The 20659-nt window shown below is 37.6% G+C and overlaps 1 protein-coding gene across 6 annotated transcripts in view; it reads left to right on the forward strand.

Annotated features, from left to right (window-relative positions):
* Positions 1 to 20659, forward strand: part of FANCC (FA complementation group C) — a 183718-nt gene that overhangs the window by 110075 nt on the left and 52984 nt on the right. For 5 of the 6 annotated variants that reach the window (XM_072959173.1, XM_072959174.1, XM_072959172.1 and 2 more), the window contains 2 exons: positions 11818 to 11931; positions 12844 to 12908. In XM_072959173.1, the coding sequence (XP_072815274.1) occupies positions 11818 to 11931; positions 12844 to 12908 (179 nt within the window). Of the gene's footprint in view, positions 1 to 9733; positions 9832 to 11817; positions 11932 to 12843; positions 12909 to 20659 lie in introns of those variants that run through there. The other variant, XM_072959177.1, reaches the window with a different exon arrangement.

Genomic DNA, 20659 nt, shown 5'->3' on the forward strand with positions numbered 1-20659 from the left:
TGAAAATGTTTAAGTTTGGTACAAACACTTGTTAGTGGGTGATTTGTAGGCAAACAGAATGTATCAAAGACCGCTCCCTCTCTTAACAAGAGTAACTTCTAGACAATTGGCCTATCTCAGAGGAACTGGGTCAGACTGGCACTGAACCATGAGAATTAACATTTGTTTACTATGAACCAGATCTCTAGCCAGGTAATTTACATACATGGTTTCTTTCAGTCCTCCTAACTTTGAGTGGTATTATTTTCTCCATTTCAAAGATCATTTGGAAACTGAAGCTTTGTGACAATAAGTGATGTCTTCTACTGAGCAGCAGAACTGCTGGTTGAACCTAAGTGTGTCTGACTCCCAGTCCCGGGCTGTTTCCACACTGAAAGTATTCTAATTCAGCTTCTCAAGTGATCTTGTTACACAGGACGGTCTAAGGCTTGTCTGGACTACTGCTATCGTAGATTTTGAAACAATAGCTCCAGGAAAGGTAGGGAGGTGGTAGGGTGACCTGGGATTCTCTCTGTTCTCTAGATTTTCTCCCCAGTGCGTAGGAGATAAATATTTGGAGTGTTTAGGGACATAGTGTTCAGGCTGTGGTTAGGGGTCAGGGTCACAGTGCAGTGAGGAGGGTAGTGGTCCTGCTGGAAAAGCAGATTCTAGGCCCGCCGCCTGAGGTTTTGATTCAGTGGACTGTCTGCATGGTAGTAAGAACCAAGATGATTCAGATTGAGGTATCTGTACATGTCATCAAGAGAGACGCTGAGGTGGGCAGCCCAGTGTTCACGTATAGCTCGCCCTGGGTCTCTGTTCATACATTTCTGACTTGGGTGTGGCACACCTGGAGATGATGCCCACACTGCTAGGTAAATATGTGTGAGACCATGCATGTATGATGAGCCAGAGGGGAGGCAGACCTTGACCATGAAAACGAAGAGAGAAGATTAAAGGTACTTGGAACCCAGGAACAGGGCTTGTTTGGCTGTCAGATTATGTTCCATTCTCACCCAGACGGAGACTTAAAATAGAGCAGCTACTGATGATCAAGGATGCACTGCCAGCTGACACACCACACTAGCTACTGCTCAAGAAGTTACCTCACTTAATTTTATAACGAATCTATGAAGTCAGTTTATAACCTACAGTTTATAGCCTACATTTTATAGAAGAAGGAACCGAGGAGACCTAACCTAATTACCCCAAGGTCATGTAGCTGGGACTCAAATAAATCACCATCTGTTTCACTTTACCGTCCCATGGCCTTTTTTTTTTCTTTCCCTTATTTCTTGAATTACACAAATAATTCGTTAATATAGTCTCATAAGAAAACCAAATAATCCAAACATAGTAGCCTTCCCCAACCTTATATCCCTCCACAGAAGTAATCTCTCATGTCAATTGACTGTAGATCATTCTAGTCATCTTTACATTTATAGATGAAAATGCATTAATTTGTTTTCTGTTTCTTTTCACATAAATGGAATATACTGAATGTATTTTTCTGCAGCTTACTTTCTTCACACAATACTAACTCCTGGAGTTATTTCCGAATCAGTCACAAAGTCTCCTTTATATTGCCAGTATTCATCTTTATACCAGAGACAAAGGAATATTCAAAAACTATAATTCAAACTGATTTTAAAAAGCAGACAGTCATCCCTCACTATCCTGGGGGAATTGCTTCCAGGACCCCCAACACCACACACCCCACCCCCACCCTCTCAGTCCCAGGATACCCAAAACCCTCAAATGTGCAAGTTCTTTATATGAAAAGGGTGTAGTATTTGCATATAATATACACATATCCTCCTGTATGTTTTAAATCACCTCTAGATTGCTTATAATACCTAATACAATGTAAATGCTATGTAATTAGCTGCCTGTACACCACAGATTCAACTTCTGCTTTTTGAAACTTTCTGGAATTTTTTTTCGTGACTGTTTTTGGTCCACACTTGGTTGAATCTGCAGACGCAGCGCCCATGGATATGGAGGGCCAGCTGTTTGTGTGTAACCAGAGTTTCTTAGCCAGGACTGTTTTGCCCTTGAGGGGATTTGGCAAAGTCTGGAGACAGTTTTGGTTATCACAGCTGGAAAGGAAGTTGCTCTTGGTATCTATTAGATAGAGGCCAGAAATGCCCAGGACAGAACCACCCCCCACCCCACGCTCTCCTACCCCCCCCCATAGCAAAGATTATCAGGCCTAAAAATGTCAATAATGCCAAAATTGAGAAAACCTACTCGTCTTAAGGGTCTTTCAGCAGCCCCATGAAGGATATTGATCAACACATAGTTTTTCAGGATTAACCTTTACTTAAAAGAGTGCGGAGTAGTAAATCCATTTGTTTTAAATGGTGGGCTTTCAGGTTTTCTGAGAGGGGAGAAAACCTTTTATATACTCTACCCTTGTCCCTGATTTGCAATCATATTTGAAATTTATCCATCTCAGAATGCGGTTTATGAAAGAGGCAGAATAATCAATGACTACTTACTGAATTTTGCTTCCCAACTGTGTAATGGGGAAAAGTGTTTCTCAACGCATATTTTATATGGTTAGTTTTCCTTTGGTAGTAAATTTTCGCTGAATTAAACCTTGTCCACTATGGTTAAGAAGATATATATATATAGACTCTGTAAAATTGGAAGTCGTTTAACAGTGTAAATATTGGATCGAAATAAAAGGAACTCTTGTAATTGCAGATTTATTAGTTTGAACCTATGATGCCCTAATGCGACTAATAAGCAAGACCGTTAACTGTTGGAAACAGGTCGTTGGATTCCAGGTTAGGAACTGGGTGCTGTTTGTTTTCTGTGGCATTGTTTACCTTAATTTATTAGAGTGCCATTTTGTGTTTGAAGGAAATAATGTACAAATCCTAAGCTTAGCCTGTTTTTATTCCTTAAAAATTCTAACCATTCATTATTACTTTGTTAAAAGACACATTATCACAAATGTTTGTAATGAAAATAATGAGGGTTTTTTTAACTCAAAATGATTTTAAACTACTTTAGACATGTCTGATTTTTAGAAAAAGTGCATTAGAAATAAAGCCATACCTTTAATTTAGGACTCATTTGTTCTCGATTTGAATCGTAGATTATTCTAGTATCAGTTGTGTCAGTTACAGGTTGAACTATCTTTTAATTCTTAATTTATAGAAATAACAAGTATATGGAAGCTTAAAAAAATTTTAACTCACAGAGTTCGAAATAACTTTTCAAGCAATTTTTGTCTTGTTTCTTTTACAGGTTTGTCACCAGCAATGGGTATGCATTCTGTTTCATAATATGAAAGCAGTCTTCCTTATAATTTCAGGTATTAAAGATTTCATGTTTTAGAAGAATTAGAAGTAAAACTACATCACAGTAATGATATTTCCTTCCTGAGAAGTCTCAGAATTATGAGTGCTTCAGACTGACAGGAACAGAGTAACTACTGTGATGGCATGAAATCTTTAATTTGATTTATTCCACTTTGTCTCCTAGAACTTTATCCAGAAGGCATTTGAGGACTATGTAATTCTGCCCCTTGTGCATGTATCCCTGATCAACGTCTCGTTTGGTGTGACTGGTTTTGAGCTTCACAGACAGGGATTCACGCTGTATGTTTACTCCCGTAATTTCCTTCTTTCTCTTAGCGTGTGTTGTGCTCGGCCCCTTGCTTTCCTATGTTAGTTTTAGAAAAGCTTCTGAGGTTCCACCAAAAAAACATATTTAGTGTTGGTGGTGGTACTGCCTTGAGTCTGTGACAGAAAATTGACATCTTTATGACATTGAATTTTTGTTGCTACGTCCATAGTGTATTTTTCCATTTATGCAGGTCTTTAATATGTGGGTTTTTTTAAGTTTTGTAACGCTTATCTTCTTTGTCACTTTGTCGTATAGTGCTATGCACAGAGCATTTCTGGTCCAATCCTAGCACTCTGTAGAGGGCAACTTCTCGTTTTTTTCAGTGAAGTAATGTATTTAGTTGATGCTTATACGTGGTCTGGTTTCTAGATTGTCTTTGTTGCCAGTGGGAAATCATAATTTAAAGTTGTGTTATTAAGAAAGTTAGACAGTTTTCACTATGGTATCTAATTTAGGAAAATACGAATCGCTTGCCAGTGATTTAATTAATTTGGGAATTTTAATATTGCTCAAGTAAACAAACAATTCAGGGTAATAATATAAATGTTTTACTAGATGTTTACATAAAATATCATGGGAACATAAAAAAGGAAGTGACTAATGCAGTGTTTGCGTGCAGATATTTTATATAGTAAGAGAGCCTGCCAGGCCTTCAGAATGGCAGCACTTCTGCTGGCCGAGGGCTGAATACACCAGGTGCTTCTGTGCGGGCTTGAGAAAAGGGAAGAACAACCGTGTTGTGCTGTACCTCGGGGATCAAATTTTGGGGCCAAAAATAATTGAATAAATTCGATTGAACTAGCAAAAGCTTTGTTTTCTTACTTAGGTTTGCAGGAAAAAATGTTTTTCAATGTGTAAATATGCGTTATAATTTTTGTTTAAGAATAGCGGAGACTATTTTGTCATTTTCCAGGGCCCCTTTCAGCAAAGATGGTCCTTGCCACTGCTTCCCTCGTCCCTCTGGGTGCTCTCATGCTCTGACGTGCTCATAGTTTGCCACAGGCTGAGGAGCACCAAAGCAGAGTATTATTCGAAGAAATTACATCCACACCAGTGTGCCGGATTCCAGTCAGTGTCACCAAATTAAGTAAACCTTTTTGAAGTAGAAGTACTTAGCAATGTCATGTTTTGTCTAGTATTCTGTGGATTGAAACTCAGGAAAGTAAATTGTGAAAAGGAAACTGTCATTTTCTGCTGTAATGAGGCCACAAAGGAAGCCTGCAGTAATTTTACTGTTCAGTGACTATAAATGAGCAGTCCATTCTACTGAGTTTGATTCAGCTAGTGTTTATCGAACACCTAGTATGTGAAATGCAGAGGGCTAGTTAACAGTTGCTGTAAGGAACATAAGGACCAGTAAGACAGTCCCTTCCTTAGAGAGCCTGTGCGCTACTGAGTAGGCTGAGGAAATTCATAACTACAGTGCAAGGGAGAACTTGGGAGGCATTGTGAGAGAAATACAAACAGGACACCATGGAGATTTCAGAAGAATATGATCTAGTCTATTCCTGGAGCAGGAATCTTGGAGAAAGGTGGATTTTCAAAGATAGGTGTAACTTTGGCAGCTAGCAATGGGTGAGGATTGTTAGGTTTCTCAGGAGAAAGAAATGGTATGGCGATGGGAAAGGCCTGGGTGGATTTGGTGACCAGCAGAGAGTCTGATGTTACCAAATCATAGGGATCAAAGAGAAAGGTTGGGAAAAGTAAGTTTGAGCAGGTGGGCTGAGGCCCTGTGGAGGAAGGCTGCACTTAGGAGTCCAGGAAAGGCTTGGAGCAGTAGGGGTGACAGGAGCATTTCCCATGTCTTTGCCCAACCACTGTGGCCCCCTTTCCACTGCCCTTCTCTCATCCCTCTAGTCATTTTTCTCTGTCCATCCCAGCCAACATTACACACCTTCTCTTCTCTCTCCTTCCTATGCCTCCTTCCCCTCCCTCTTCCTCTCCTTCCTCGGCTGTCAGAATCCTCTCAGAAGGCATCATCTCTAACATGAAGATAACTAATATCTGTTGAGAACTGTCTGCTTCCTGAAGTCTATTTCAAATGTATTTGCTTAATCTGTCCACAGTTTTATATAGTAGTAGTAGTATTTTCATTTTCCAAGGGAAAAAAAAGAAGTCATCATCTTTGGGAGCCCTGCAGTTGGAATTAATCATTACCTCCTCCGTCCCCACAGTGATGGTCTAACCACCCCCCACTATAGCACTTACAGTCTAGCATTCTGTCTTATATTATGGATGTTTCTTTCCATCCCTATCTCCCTTCGTCAGACTGTAGGGGGCTCCTCATCCCCATAAGCCCAGTAGAGTGGCTTGAATATGGATCACACTCAATATATGTTTGTCTGAATAAGGGGTCCTTAAACGAAAGCTTTTATTTATATAATGTAGAAGGAGATAGAGACCAAGGTGGTGGAAATTCTAAAAGACTTTAATGATCGGATGAAGAAATTGTTTGGAGAGGTATAAAATATGTACTCTGTCTCAGTTCAAGAATATTGACCACAATTTGGCTCTCCTAACCCTTTGCCTGAGCAAAAACCACAGCCCTTCTTTCATACCCACACCGTGCGCCAAACCACAGCCTCACTGCTCCAACTTTCCTAACCCGCCTGTGAATGTGCTGCCTGTTACAAGACGGAGCAGATACAGTGAAGCTAGGATGAAAAAGAACACCTGAAAACAAGGGAAATGGATTTTCCCCTGATTTATTTAAAACTTTTCTCCTTGAAAGTTCACTTTCATGGTATAAGCATTTTTAAATGGCTTTTCAAACATTAGCAGAGTTCTTCAAACTTCTACGTGAATCAACATTGGGCTTAAAATGTTCTATGCACAGCTGTGTTGGTTCCTGCACTTTCTACCCTGGAAGGATTTTAGATCACAAGTCAGGGTGATGCATTTGCACATTTTCTTCATCCCCTTCAAATCAGTCTGTTCATTTTCATCCACATCTTTTTGTAGATAATGATTTGTATTGAGAAGTCAAGTTCCCCATCAGTAAAATGATGAGGTTGGAGTAGATCTCTAAGACTGCTTTGTCAGCATTTTGAAACAATCAATTATTCTATTTTATTAATAGGAATTAATTTTTGTCCAAGGGCCAGTGCCTGTAAAATCTTTTAACAGTTTTGTCTTTAGACTGTTTGCCACTAGGTGGCAGTAAGAAAAATTGTCCTTAGCAATGAGAAATGCTTATCAATTTTTAGGTTTACTTTATGAGAGACTTGAAGGTCTAAAGTTTGAGGTGTCTGTTTCGAGGTTATACAACCAAAGCCAGGCCTTAGTATGTTGTTTCTAGAACTTAACGCTTATTTTTATCTAGGGATGGAACTCTTGCGGCCCTCCATAGCAACTTGTATTAGGGAACTATGGGAAAAAAAACAGACATAAGTTAAAGCATGTAATTTCATTTTACAAAATATTTTTTATGATTAAAAAGTAAGATGTGGTAATGTGGTAATTGTGGAAACTTTGGAAATGCAGGTAATATAAAGAAGAAATTTTCCTAGAAATAATATATGTTAACTGTTTGTCATGTTTCTTCCCAGTATCTTTTTGCATATAAAGTTAATATTGCATTGAACATTCAATTTTTACACATGAATCTTCAAGTTAATGTTACATTGTCTTTTCCTATGTCATTAAGTATCTTTTTAAATATGATTCATGCTGTTGGATAAGCCATGATGAGTTCAGCCAGTTCAGTGCTGTTGGGTACTCTGGTTGCTTCTAGTTTTTCACTGTTATAAGAAATGCTGCTGTGAACCTAAATCTTTCCTTAAGATATATTCTTGGAAATTAAATTACTGGGTTAAAGGATATGAACTTTAATGCTTTGGTTATATATCATCAAGTGACTTCCCAGAAAGGCTTTACAAATCTGTGCTCCCAGCAGCAATGGGCGCCCCTCCGACCACATCCTTGCCAGTGCTGAGTATTAAGGTATAGGGTGGTTTTTCTTTTTCCTTTCTTTAAACAGAGCGGGAGGTGGGGTGGTGAACTAATCTTTATAGCATCTAATTTTTAAAAAACCAGTTTCTAACCATATCATACAGAAATCTAGGCCAGGACAGGTCTGCCGGTTAAGTTATTTTCATGTTTTCAAGACCTTAAGTGTTAGAGTCAGCTTGTGTAAGACAGGCGTTATAAATACTCTCTAGGGACCTGTTTATGGTTATTTTAACCATTACTCAGGAGTATTTTTTACAGTCTTCGATCACACACTCTGAATCTATTGAATATCCTAGTTTTTTTTTTTTTTTTACACTTTCATTGACTCAAACTACCAGGGTGACTCATGCAGTTTTGGGAAGCTAGCCTCCATGCACTGGTCCAACACCCAGGACATGAGTGCTTCTGGGCGGCACTGGATTGCAGGGGAAAGCCTTTACATGGTTTTTCTTAAGACCTGCAGTTTTAACTGACCGTTAACTGACTGCCTTAAAGCGGATTCTCTTCTATCGTCCATACACTGCGATATTTTCCATCCCAACTGGGTCTGCAGTACTTCAGGCTGTAATTTTTGAAGAGTCAATTATGTGAATTATGATAGCAGTTTTATAGGTGGCTTCATTGAAACTTTGCTTAATTGAATTTTATCAGTAACTGAATTTGTGGGATTTTAAGTCAGATACCATGCTTACAGAACTTAGCCCAGTGCTTCACACATGCTAAGCACTCAGAAAACTCTAGCTGTCATGCTTGTTAGAATTCCCTCAGGAAGTGAACACTTAACCAGGTAAATGAGCTAGAAGAGCCTTCTTGGCAGAGGGGCTAGAACACACTAAAGGGGTCAGAGAGCCTTGGGAGCCCCAGACAGGCTAGTGAGAGAAGGTCAGCCCTAGGCACGGCTGCAAAGCCGGTGGGGCCAAGCTTCATTGCTTTGGGGGAAGTTTGGGCTTCACCATGTAAGAGTTACTGGGAGCCATAGAGGGTCTTAAGCTGAATACCAGTCAGATTTGCATTGTTAAACTATTCCAGCTGCTTCCTTGGCGAGTGCATACAGGGAGATTCCTTAGAAGGGCTGGCCACAGAGCAGGTAACCAGCCTTCGGCACGTTACTTACTTGGTTGCATCTCAGTTTCCTGACCTATGACACAGATTCAGTAATAAAACTTACCCCATAGGCCGTGGGGATTAAATGAGTTGCTACTTGTAAATCGTTAGAACAGCTCCCAGCGTGTGCATGTACGAGCTCTAAGTGTTTGTCAGGTGGAATGCCGAAGTCTGGTGACAAAGTCAAGCACTTGCAGTGCTACCCTCCCTCTATCTAGCATCAGACTGACCTCTGTGAAAAACCCAGACTGCTTCTGGCTGAGCCGTTGGTCGCTTAGTTTCCAAATAAGGAACCTGGGCCTCTTCCCTCCCCCGCCTGGTCTGGCATGGATGTGGCCGGGCCTTCCTTCACCAGATCACCTACATTGCACCTACACAGGCAGTCGGGTCCCACTCTCCACTTGCTGAGGGCGCCGCGTGTGCTGCTTGCTGTGGTGAACTAAGCAGAATCCACCAGTAAACCCCACCCCTCAAAGGACGCACACTGGCTGTTACTTACCTCCCCTGGCTCTGCCGCAACTGCTTGATCCCCCAGATTGCACTTGGTGTTTGAAAATAACTGGGACATGAACTCTCCAGGGGCTCTTGTTAGCTCCAGTTTGCTTTCTGCATTTATAAAGGACGGCTTTGACCTGAAAGGGAAAAAGGGCAAATATATGCAGGTGGCTTCCACCCAGACTTTTCTTCACTCTACAAGGAGCCTTTTCATTATCTTGTACCTTATTTTAAAAAAGTTCTCTTTAACTCTGTAAACTTCCTGTTTTTCTCCCTCTCTGGTGGTTTCAATTTTGTAAATCATATGCATGTTGCTGAATTTTTTTTTTTAAATCATGAATATCTTCTACTGAGTAGTAGTGTTTCCATGTTACTTTGTTAACTTACTGTGAATTCTACTTTGAGAACAATAGATAGAATCTCAGGTAGGGACAGATGGTTTCAACCTATATTGCTTAGTATTGTTGCCTGGAGTTCTGTTTTGAGGGTGTGAGGCAAGTCTGAGCTCACAGGGAGAAGGCAGCGTGATCTACACGGAGGGGTGCAGACCAGGCAAGGGTAGAGTTTACCTCCGAAGACGGACCGCTGTGAACTGTAGCGAGGAAGAGGAGGGACGGCGCGGAAGTCTTCCTCTGTGTTTCTAATGCTTCATTAAATTCCATGGTGGGCAAAATTTGTCATATTATTTTATATCTTTTGAATATGTGAAATAGTTTATGATAAAATGTAAATGAATGCCACGAAGCCATGATGGATTAGTGCTGTGCACCCTTGTTATTCCTGGTGTGTTTGTTGTCCCAGTCTAGTGGGGCCAACCCTTGACCGAGGTGATGTGGTCTCCTCCCTAGATCTGACTGCCCTAGGTATTTGTATACGAACTCACACACATTTATACAAATTCATTTTATCTTGTAGTGTGTACTCACAAAATACAGTGCAAGACTTTAAAAAAGAAAAAGGTAAAATGACTCTCGCCTTTAGTATACTAAAAACCAATGGGTTTTACACTTTAGAAGGATCAATTTTGTGGTATATGATTATATCTCAATAAAGCTGTTATTAAAATGTAAAGTATTTCCAAATAACACTTTCAAAAAGTAAAGATTTTTTTCCTGATTGAAAAGTAGTGCATACACATATAGAAAATTGGAAAATGTACTGAAGTAGAAAGAAACAAAAGTATATGTACCAATAATAGCAGCATCCCAGAGACTGTTAACATTTGGTGATATTTTCTTTTAATTATTTTTTCATTCCTGTGTTTGAATTACTTTTATATTGATGAGATCATTTCTTTGTATACAATTTTGCATCTTCATTTAATGTTACAATATAACCATTTAAAATGCCATCAAATTCTTCACAAGCATTTTAATAGCTTATAATGAACCACTGTTCAGAGGGTATTATAAATTAATCATCCCCTGCTGTTACACATTTTTCACTATGAGAAATAATAACACTGTAGTGAACATCTTCATATTTGATTTATTTCCTTCAGTGTATGCCAGATCTGTTCAAAGTTCTGAATGCTTTTTAAAACCTTTACTATACATTCTCAAGTTTTCTGTATGGTGTCTTCAGGTTACAAACCTCCAGACAGACATGGTGCTGGCAGTCAACCTTAGTAGGGGTGGGTTATGGGCTGTGTTTCACACACTCACTCTCTGTGGGGGCCTTAGTGCAGTTCACAGCAGCACCAATGTATGGACACCCATTTGTATTTTTCCAGTAGCTCACACAGAGTACCTGTTTCAGAGAACCCAGATTACCATTAAGTAATCATGTCCGTAAAAATCTTTAATTCATTGAGTGAAAAATGATATGTTGATGTTTAAATTTACCCTTTTTGATTATGAGGATGAGCATCTATCCATGTGTTTCTTGGGCATTTGTATTTGGTTTTATGAATTATCTGTTCATACCCCTTTTTATTCTCTTAGTATTTGTCATGTGATATTTTGCACACTAATTTGTTTCCAGGTGTCCATATTATCTGTTGTAAATATTCTCCCTATTTTTGCTTATATTATTTTCTGAATAACACAAGGGTTTTTTTTTATTGTTTTTTTGTTTTTGAACAAATGATGATTTGCTTCCTTGATTTTTAGTTTATAAAGTTCTTCCCCATCCAGACATGTGAAAAGTATTTGTATTTTCTTCTTTCTTATTATTTTATTTTTACAATGATCTCTTCAATTTACAGTAAATTCAAGTACATTTTGGTAAGTAACATAAGATAAGAATCTATTTTTTAAACTAATTTTCCTAACACCATTTATTGCATAAGCTTTCCTTTCCTTAGTGATTTGTGGTGTATTCCTTATTATGTATTAAATTATCATTTCTACTCTGATAAAAATATTTTACTGAGTTTAGAAACAGTAAAGATCACATTCTTAATGTGGTTAATCATTTGTTATATATCTTTTACCTTTAATGTTTGTTTAAATTTACTTATTTTTAATAAGTTTATCACTGACATTTCTTCTATGTAACTGAATCAAAGTGAACTGGGTATTTGGACAAGTTAAGATTATTCGTTTCATAGAGACTACCCCATTTACATATTACTCAGATTCTAGGCATTGTACATAATGGGCACTAACGTTCATTCTTGAGACCTTTTTCTCTGTTTATGTTTTTTAGGGGCTGTTATCTCGTATACTTGCGGCATTCAGATCTGATATAAAAGAAGTTGATCTTTTTACTCAAGGTCTTGGGTATGCACCCGCAGATTACTATCCTGGTTTACTTAAAAATGTGAGTATTTTAAATTTATTAGTATTGAAATTTTCATTGCTTAATGTACCATCAGCCAAAAAGGTAAATGGAAATATTTCACTCCTCCAGGAGAGATGTTTAACTTTTCTGTGTTTATCTCTTCTTACCTTGGACGGACTTATGGCCATGTAAGGAAAAAATGTGAGATGGGAGATTATGAGAAAGAAGAAGGAAACCAGGGGATGTTATTCTAAATCAACCAACTTCTGCCTCCTAACATATCTCATTTATTCTCTTAGAGATTTTGGGGAGGAGAGATTTCCTTAACCAATATAAACACAGCCTTTTACTGTTGGACAAATTTTGTATTTAAAAATAACCTGAAAGGAATTTTATGTTAAAGCAAAATATTCAATAAGTAACAACCTTGTAAATAGTATTTATATTTACGTCCTAGTGTTAAAGCTGTGTTTTCTTTTGCCTTAAATTTAGCCAAATTCAAGAAATTTTAATTTATGATCTTAACGTAGCTATTCTAGAAATGTCATGAGATTTTTAATATTTGGTAACTATTGTCTTTTGGAAGCTTTATACATAAATAGCGTTTTTAAAATAAGGAACTAAGTTAAGAAAGAAAAAAGTAAACCAACTTTAATGTGGTTTTATTTTGAACAGATTTGGTTTTAATTTGGGGGAAATTAATGACTTGTCTATTACTTATTTGCTTAGATAGAAATAGAGAGTAACAGACATTAAACATAAAATCCAGATTATTAGTAAATGTGACTTGGCACTGCTCTCTTTTTACTTTGACAAAGTAAAACAAGGAGACGGTTGGTGGGGGAGGAGAGTGGGGAATCTCAGCGGAAATATCACTCACACCAACAAAAACAGAACTGATGTAATCCTGTTTGCAGTGTGAGCTAACCTGCAACTGATTTTGTTTTACAGATGGTTTTATCGTTAGTGTCTGAACTCAGAGAGAATCATCTTAATGGATTTAACACTCAAAGTCGGTAGGTGTTAAACTAAACATCCCCCTTCTCAGGTTTCACAATGTATCGGTTTGGTTATGAGAGAAAAATTTTATAATTCTTAGGAAATGCATGTTCATAGTTATGGTTACATTCTGTGTGGAGGGATTGTTTTCATGGGATACATGGCAAGTTGGTGAGTTTTATCAAACTTTAAAAAATTACTCTTGTCTGAACTCCGATAGGTCAGTAGCTCATGCAGTGTCTCTTGTGCACCCATTGAGTAAAAAGCCCCACATATTCAGTATGGAACACAAAAGAAAGAGGTGCACAGCTCATGTGAGGGTATATCACACAATATCAAAGTATTTAGAAGGCAACAGATATTTGATGTGCACAAATGACCTGTTCTAAGAACCATAATATTCCAAAATCTAGACTAAACAAATCAAATAGATTCTGACTAATTAAAAGGCAGTTAATCACATTACAGAATGTTTCTTCACTGCGTGAAGGAATTCAAACTTGTTTCTGTTGGTGAGCATTTCATTTTTAACAAATCGTTAAGAGAAGCTGGAGACTGAGGGAATTTGTGATTTTTTTTTTTCTGATAAGCGATTGCCAGTAAAAGCTCTGTCAGAAATGGTCTTTGCCCTCAGCCTTTAGGCGTACTTTGCATTTCATTCCTTAAAGTAAACTATAAAACTCTTAGATGACAACACTGGAGAGAATCTTCATGACATTCGATTTGGCAGGGATATTCTGAATGTGACACCAAGAGCACAAGCAGCATAGAAAAAGTAGATAAACTGGATTTCATTAAAATTAAGAACTTTATGAATCATTGACTATTATCAAGAAAGCAAAATACAGTGCCTGCTATTTGAGTGGACACATTTGGAAATGATATATCTGATAAGGGATTAACATCCAGAATATATGAAGAACTCCTAAAACTCAACAACAACAAAAAACTCAGTTCAAAAATGAGCAAGAGACTTGATTAGACATTACTCCAAAAGATATACAACTGGTGAGTAAGCACATAAAACGATGCTTACAATTACTAATTATTATGGGAATGCAAATTAAAATCACAGTGAGATGCTGCATCACCCCTAGCAGGATGGCTATCATTTTAAAAATGAACACGCAAAAGTGGAAAGTGAACCATTTTACATTGCTAATGAGAATGTAAAATGGTGCAGCCCCTTGGAAAACAGTTTGGCAGTTCCTCAGAAAGTTAAACATAGAATTACCGTAAGGCCTAGCAATTCCACTCCTTGGTATATATTTAAAAAAACAAACAAGCAAACAAAAAAACTGAAAGCAAGGATTAGAAAAGGTGTCTGTAAACCAATGTTCATAGCAATATTATTCACAATAGCTAAAAGGTGGAAAGAACCCAGTGTCCATCAGCAGAATTGGATAAACAAAATGTGGTTTATAAAGATAAAAGAATACAATTTAGCCATAAAAAGGAATAAAATTTTTGTATATGCAAGAACATGGATGAACCTTGAAAACATGTTTGGTGAAATAGACCAGACAGAGAAGGACAAATACTGTATGATTTCACTTATATGAGGTACCTAGAATAGGCAAATTCATAGAGACAGAAAACAGAATAGAGGTTATTGGGGGCCTGAGGGAATGGAGTTATTATTTAATGGGTACATAGTTTATGTTGGGAGTAATTAAAAAAAGCTTTGGGTATAGACTATGGTGATGGTTACACAGCGGGTGAATGGATAGCCATGGAGTGGTTACCACTTATAAATGGTTTAAATGATAACTATTATGTATGTTTTACCACAGTGAAAAAAAAAAGAAGAAAAAAAAAATGTGATACCGCTGTACACCCCCTTCAAATGACTAAAATTGAAAACACTCACATTAGCATGTGTTGGAGAGGATATGGAACTACCGGATTTTTCAGACACTGTTTTTAAAAGTGTCAGTGGTATGACCACTCTGGTAAACAGTGTGGTTTAGTATAAAGTTAAACATACACTTACCATTCAACCCACCAGTTCCACTGTTGAATATTAACTCATGACAAATGAAAAAATAGATATTCACAATTATTTCTATATAAATATTCATAGCTGCTTGAGTGTTCAAAACCAGAAACAATCCAAAGAACCATCTACAAGTGAATGCATAAACAAATAAAAATTCATCTTTTATCACTATTAAAAAAAATGAAAAGACAGGTCATAGACTGTGAGAAAATATTTTCAAATCATATATCTGATAAGGGGCTTATATCTAGAATATACACAAGACCCAGTAATAAGAAGACAAATAAAATAACCTGGTTAAAAAATAGGCAAAAGATTGGAATACAGGTCATCAAAAAATATATATATACAATGGCTAAGAAGCACATAAATACTTGTATAGGAATGTTCATACTGGCATTATTCATAATGGACAAAAAATGGAAGCAACCCAGATATCCATCAGCTCATGAAAGGAAGAACAAAATATGGTATGCTCATACAATAGAATACTGTTCCTCAGTAAAAAAGGAACAACTGATTTATGCTATAACATGTGTGAACCTCAAAAGCATTATGCTTAATGAAAAAAGCCAGTCATGAAAGACTACATATTGTATGATTCCATTTTTATCGAATGTTCAGAGTAGACACATTATACTATGAAGACAGAAAGTAGATTAGTTGTTTCCTGAAGCTAGAGGTAGGAACAGTTAATTTTGTGTCCAAATTAGCACAAAAGATCTTGAGGTGATGGAAATGTCCTGAAAGTGGATAATAATGGTAGTTGTCCAACTCAGCAATTTGTTCAAAATCTTTGAATAGTACATTTCAAATAGGTGCATTTTGTGGCGTATAAAGTATACCTTAAAAAGTAATAAGAACCCCTAGAGTGCATGGAAAGCATTTACAATCATTTACACATCAGGGAAAGACTTTGATTTAGCCTTAAGGTGAATGTTGAATAATGGATATTTTAAATAATAGAATTAAAAATTATTGAAAGGGACTTAAAAAATCAATAGGATGCAATCTGTATGCCCTACACCAATAGGATGCCATAGGATGCCCTACACCAAACTCCCAACATTTGTGAAGTTGATAATTTTTTTAAAACGCAGCGAAGAATGAACAAAAATAAACAAAAAGGCTATTAACAAATGGAAAAGACCAGCCAGACTTAGAAGATATTTGCAACTTATAAAACAGCAAATGATTTGCATGTAAACTATACAGACACCTCCTACAAATCAATCATAATAAATAATAAACATTAAAAAAAAATTCTTCAGGAGGGATGTCAGCAAAATGGCAGAGTAGGAAATTCCCAGTCAAGGAACAAGTATTCCCTCACAGAGATGGTGACTTAACAGTAGTATATGACCCAAAGAGCCCTTATGAGAATTTCAGAAACCAATTACAGAGTCACAATACCCCTGGCAATTTCAAAGTCAAGCAGAGAGTGGAATGTGTCCAGTGTTCTGGCTTTTGGAGGGTTACCTGAGAGATTGCCGTCTGTCTTGCTTGACTCTGACCGCTGACAGGGAGTCTGCACATTTTCAATGACTGGGACCTGTGGAGTGTTGAAGAGAGCTCAGCTGCTTTTTACAGCACCAGAGAACTGTCAGTGCCACAGACAGGTTGACTCAGGTCAATGTGATTATTATACAGTACCCAACTCACAACTTCTCTTTTAGGGTGGGAGGGTGGGAAGAGAAGAGTGGAATGTGCTTGCAATGTTCTAACTTTTGAATGGGCTACCCTAGAGATTGGTTTCAGTCTTCCCAGACTTGAAAACAATAACAGAACCAGCATACTTTGGATGTGTGGGAGGCTACACAGAACAAGAGAGCTTAGTGGCTTGTTGCAGCATCAGAGAACCTGCAGTACCACAGTTAAACACTAGAGGGATGAGATCATATGCTCCTGAAAAAGAAACTGGCAAAGTTGTCTAATTGGGAAATTTTGTGCACAAGCCCAGAGAAGAGGCATCCCCAGAAAATGTTTGAAGGATCCCCAGGCTCCCTAGCCAGGTTGATTAGTGGAAGTCTTCCTCTGTACAGAGCCAGTCCATGAAGACTGGGAGAGGTGACTTTCTTCAAATCCACAAAACACAACAAAAAATAAGGCGGCACACAAGGAAACAGAAAAACATGGCCCAATCAAAGGAACAAAAATAATCTCCATAAACCCACCCTAGAGAAACGGAGGTCTATGAATTCCTTGGCAAAGAATTCAGAATAATCTTTCTAAAGGGGCTCAGTGCATCACAATAGAATACCGATAAACAACTAAACAAAATCAGAAAAATGATGCAAGAACAAAATGGGAATATCAACAAAGAGAAATCATTGAAATACAACCAAACATATTCTGGAGCTGAAGAATACAATAGTTGACTTGAAAAAAACAAAGGAAGGGTTCGGCAGTAGATTTTATCAAGCACTTAACTTGAAGATGTGTTCTTTGAAATTACTAAATTAGGGGAATAAAAAAAATGAATAAAGAAAAGAAAATTAAGCCTAAGAACTTATGGTGCATCGTCAAGTAGAACAATTTTATGCATTGTGGGAGTCCCAGAAGTAGAAGAGAGAAAGAAAAGCGCAGCTTACTCAGTCTGAGGAAGGAATTGGGCATCCAAATTCAAGAAGCTTAAATAACTTTAAGATGAACCAAAAAGGCCCACACCAAATCTTCTTGTAATCAAACTGTCAAAAGTCAAAGACAGGGAGTTGCTGGCAAAGAAGTGAAAGACAGAGAATGTTGACAGCAGCAAGGAAAAAACAACTCATCACAAGGAAGCTCCCAAAAGATCATCAGCGGATTACTCAGCAGACACATTAAGGCCAGAAGGGAGTGGGATGACATATTCAAAGTGCTAAACGTAAAAACCTGCCAAACAATATGATTATGTTCTGCCAGATATCCTCCAAAAATGAATGAGAAATTAAGACCTTCCTGGATAAACAAAAGCTGAGGGAGTTCATCACCACTAGACTTGTCTTAGGAATTGTTAAAGGGAATTTTTCAAGTTGAAACAGAAGGACTGTAGGCAGCAACACAAGAGCATACAAAACTCTCTTTAACCAGCCTTAATGTGTTCCTCTCTGCAGTATTTTTTCCCTTTATTTACGTCTTTTTGAAGTCTACTTATTATTAATTATACTGATCTCTTTAGACTTTTTTCTCAGAATTATTTGTGCTTTTTATTTTCTCACCCTTGGACAGGAGAAGACAGTAGTTCAGAAAAGTATCTAAACTCTGTTGACCACAGTCAGGAGGTCCTGCTGGAAGATGTTAGCAGATCTTCTCTTTATAGCTCAGAAACTTCCATTTGTGTCAGACTGAGCCATTTTGTGGGCAGGTTCATTTCTAAATTCGTGACTATTTCTTCATTAAGGATTTTTTTTTAATAATGTGGACAAATTGCCTGTGCAAAGCAAAGTCCACTGAAGGATGTCATGCTGGTACCCCAGCTGGCAGTAGCAGCAAGGATAAATGGTGGTTAATTTGGTTAGTAGTTTAGGGCATTCTTAGTCAAGGCAAACCTATGATTTAAATAGTAAAATCCTTAACTGAATTTACTGAGAATATGAGATGCCTGTGCTTAATAGAATGTCCAGTGGACACTGACACGTCTGATACATTCCTAATTTGCTCTGCTGAATGATATTTTCTATGGAGTTTTGTTTTTTGTTTTTTGTTTTTTCCTTTTCAGAAAGTTGGAATTCAACAAGAGAAATTTCTTGTGGATATTTTTCTGAATGTGTTGAGTTTTTAGGGAAATTCAATCTGTTGGATTAGGTTCATTTATACTTACCAGAAGATTGAATTTAAAAAGGAATTTGATACCAGCATACTTTTTGAGTCTCTTTATGAGCTTTGAAAATTCTGCTTTTAAGACCTAAAACCAGGAAGTTCTGTTCTTCATCCATTAGAGAACCTGGGTCCCTAAAACCTTGTGTGAGACTCAGAACTCTTAAGTCCACAATTTTCTAGTGAATTATGAATTCAAACAAGTGTGTTCTCTTAAGTAGAAACTGATTTCACAGAATCAGTTTAGTGGAATGGCATTATGATAACATTTGAAAGAGCTGCCAAACATGCTGGAGCCATTATAGATGTTGCTGTCACAAGTTATTTTAATACTCAAAATGTGTATCATAGTAATATGCAAGTTTTTCCTACAGTATATCTGAAGTTATCTATCCATTTTTAAGATTTAACAGTAAAAAGAAGTTGAATACAGCATAATAGGCGAGATACTTTCAGGTACTTGAATCCAGATATTCCTATTATTTATGAAATTTGGATTTTATCATTATTTTCCTTCTACTAGTATGACTTAAAATGTTCAGACAACCCAAAGCCTCTCAAACTTGCTCTACTGCTTTTCTCTGTGGTTTGTTTTTTTTTATAGAGGTTTCTACATTTTTCTTCCTTTTTGCCACTTGAATGTTTAAAGTTCATTTCAAAAGGTTCAAAAGCCTCATAGAAGATATAGAAATTAATCTAATAACCTCAATGTATAAATTGTCAGAGGAACAAAAGGAAATAAAATAGGAAAATCTGTTTGGTTCCCTTTTGCATTATTTTTAGAGGCCTGATAAATGGTCTTGTCACAGTACTTTAAATAGAGTTTCACTTGCCACCAAGTAAAATCAACAGTTTAGTGACAGAATGTTTAAAATCTCTTGCTCTTTGCTACAAACTGTCTAGAAGGAGCCACATTCTGGACTTTGTGAGCATCATCAGTTTATCTTGTAGTTCCATGGATTGCTGCAGATGGTTTGGAAACTACAGTACAACCACATGGAAGGATGTCTCCAGCAGTACGTGGTTACCATTGAGCCTCCTGCAGCTGAGTTCTTGTGCAAAAATCATTTGGAAGGGCTGCCCTGGCAATCAGTCAAGACCTAATGCTTAGTGTAATGCAGTCTGGAAAGTATTGCGTAACTCCGACCGAAGTTGGATTTTCATGCTCTGGCAATCTTCCGCCAAAAGAGGGAGCCTTGAAGGCTGCGAGCACTTTGAAGCTTTTCAGCAGACTCACTTGGCCTGCTTGCATTTTGGTAGAACCAAGAGCTACCTGTTTAAATGAAACTTTAGAATTTTTCAGGAAAGTAATCTTGGACTTTTTTCAGCCTGGTTGAGATACAGTCTGCAGCCCATAAGCGCCAGTACTTGATAAATGCCCTGCATGCTGAGGTCATCTCTTTCACCCACCCAGTCACCAGTGATAGTCTCTGACCCATCAGCCTTTCTCTTAAGATAATGAGAGGAAAGTTGTACTTACAGGTCTTTTACAGAGGAGGACTGATGAGTCTAGGCTGTAAGAGGGCAAGATCACCGTTTCCCTCCTCCTGTATTTCAGAGTTCTGGATTTATTATGAATGCATGTAACTCCCAGGTGTACTTTTTAACTTCTCAAACATTCATAGAGTCCTTACTCTTTGCAAAATATATAAACAAGCTCCTTTTTTCTTTTTTTAACAGACGTATTTGGGGATTGAATACAGGACCTCATGCTTGCTAAGCATGTGCTCTACCACTGAGCTATACCAGCCCCCAAAGTATACAAACAGAAAAGCACACACAAACACAACAACTTTCTCCTCCCTTATCCTACCCACTGAGCTTGTATATCCCCAAAATGTAAGGTTTTGTGTGTGTGTGTGTGTGTGTTTTTTACAACTCAGGCTAAATATATCTTTTTGTTAACTTAGAAGATGCACTCAAAAACACATGAATTAATTTTAGGTCTAAAACCACCTAGATGGTGAGTTAGAG

This window comes from Vicugna pacos, chromosome 4 (assembly GCF_048564905.1).
Source record: "Vicugna pacos chromosome 4, VicPac4, whole genome shotgun sequence".
Taxonomy (NCBI): Eukaryota; Metazoa; Chordata; class Mammalia; order Artiodactyla; family Camelidae; genus Vicugna; species Vicugna pacos.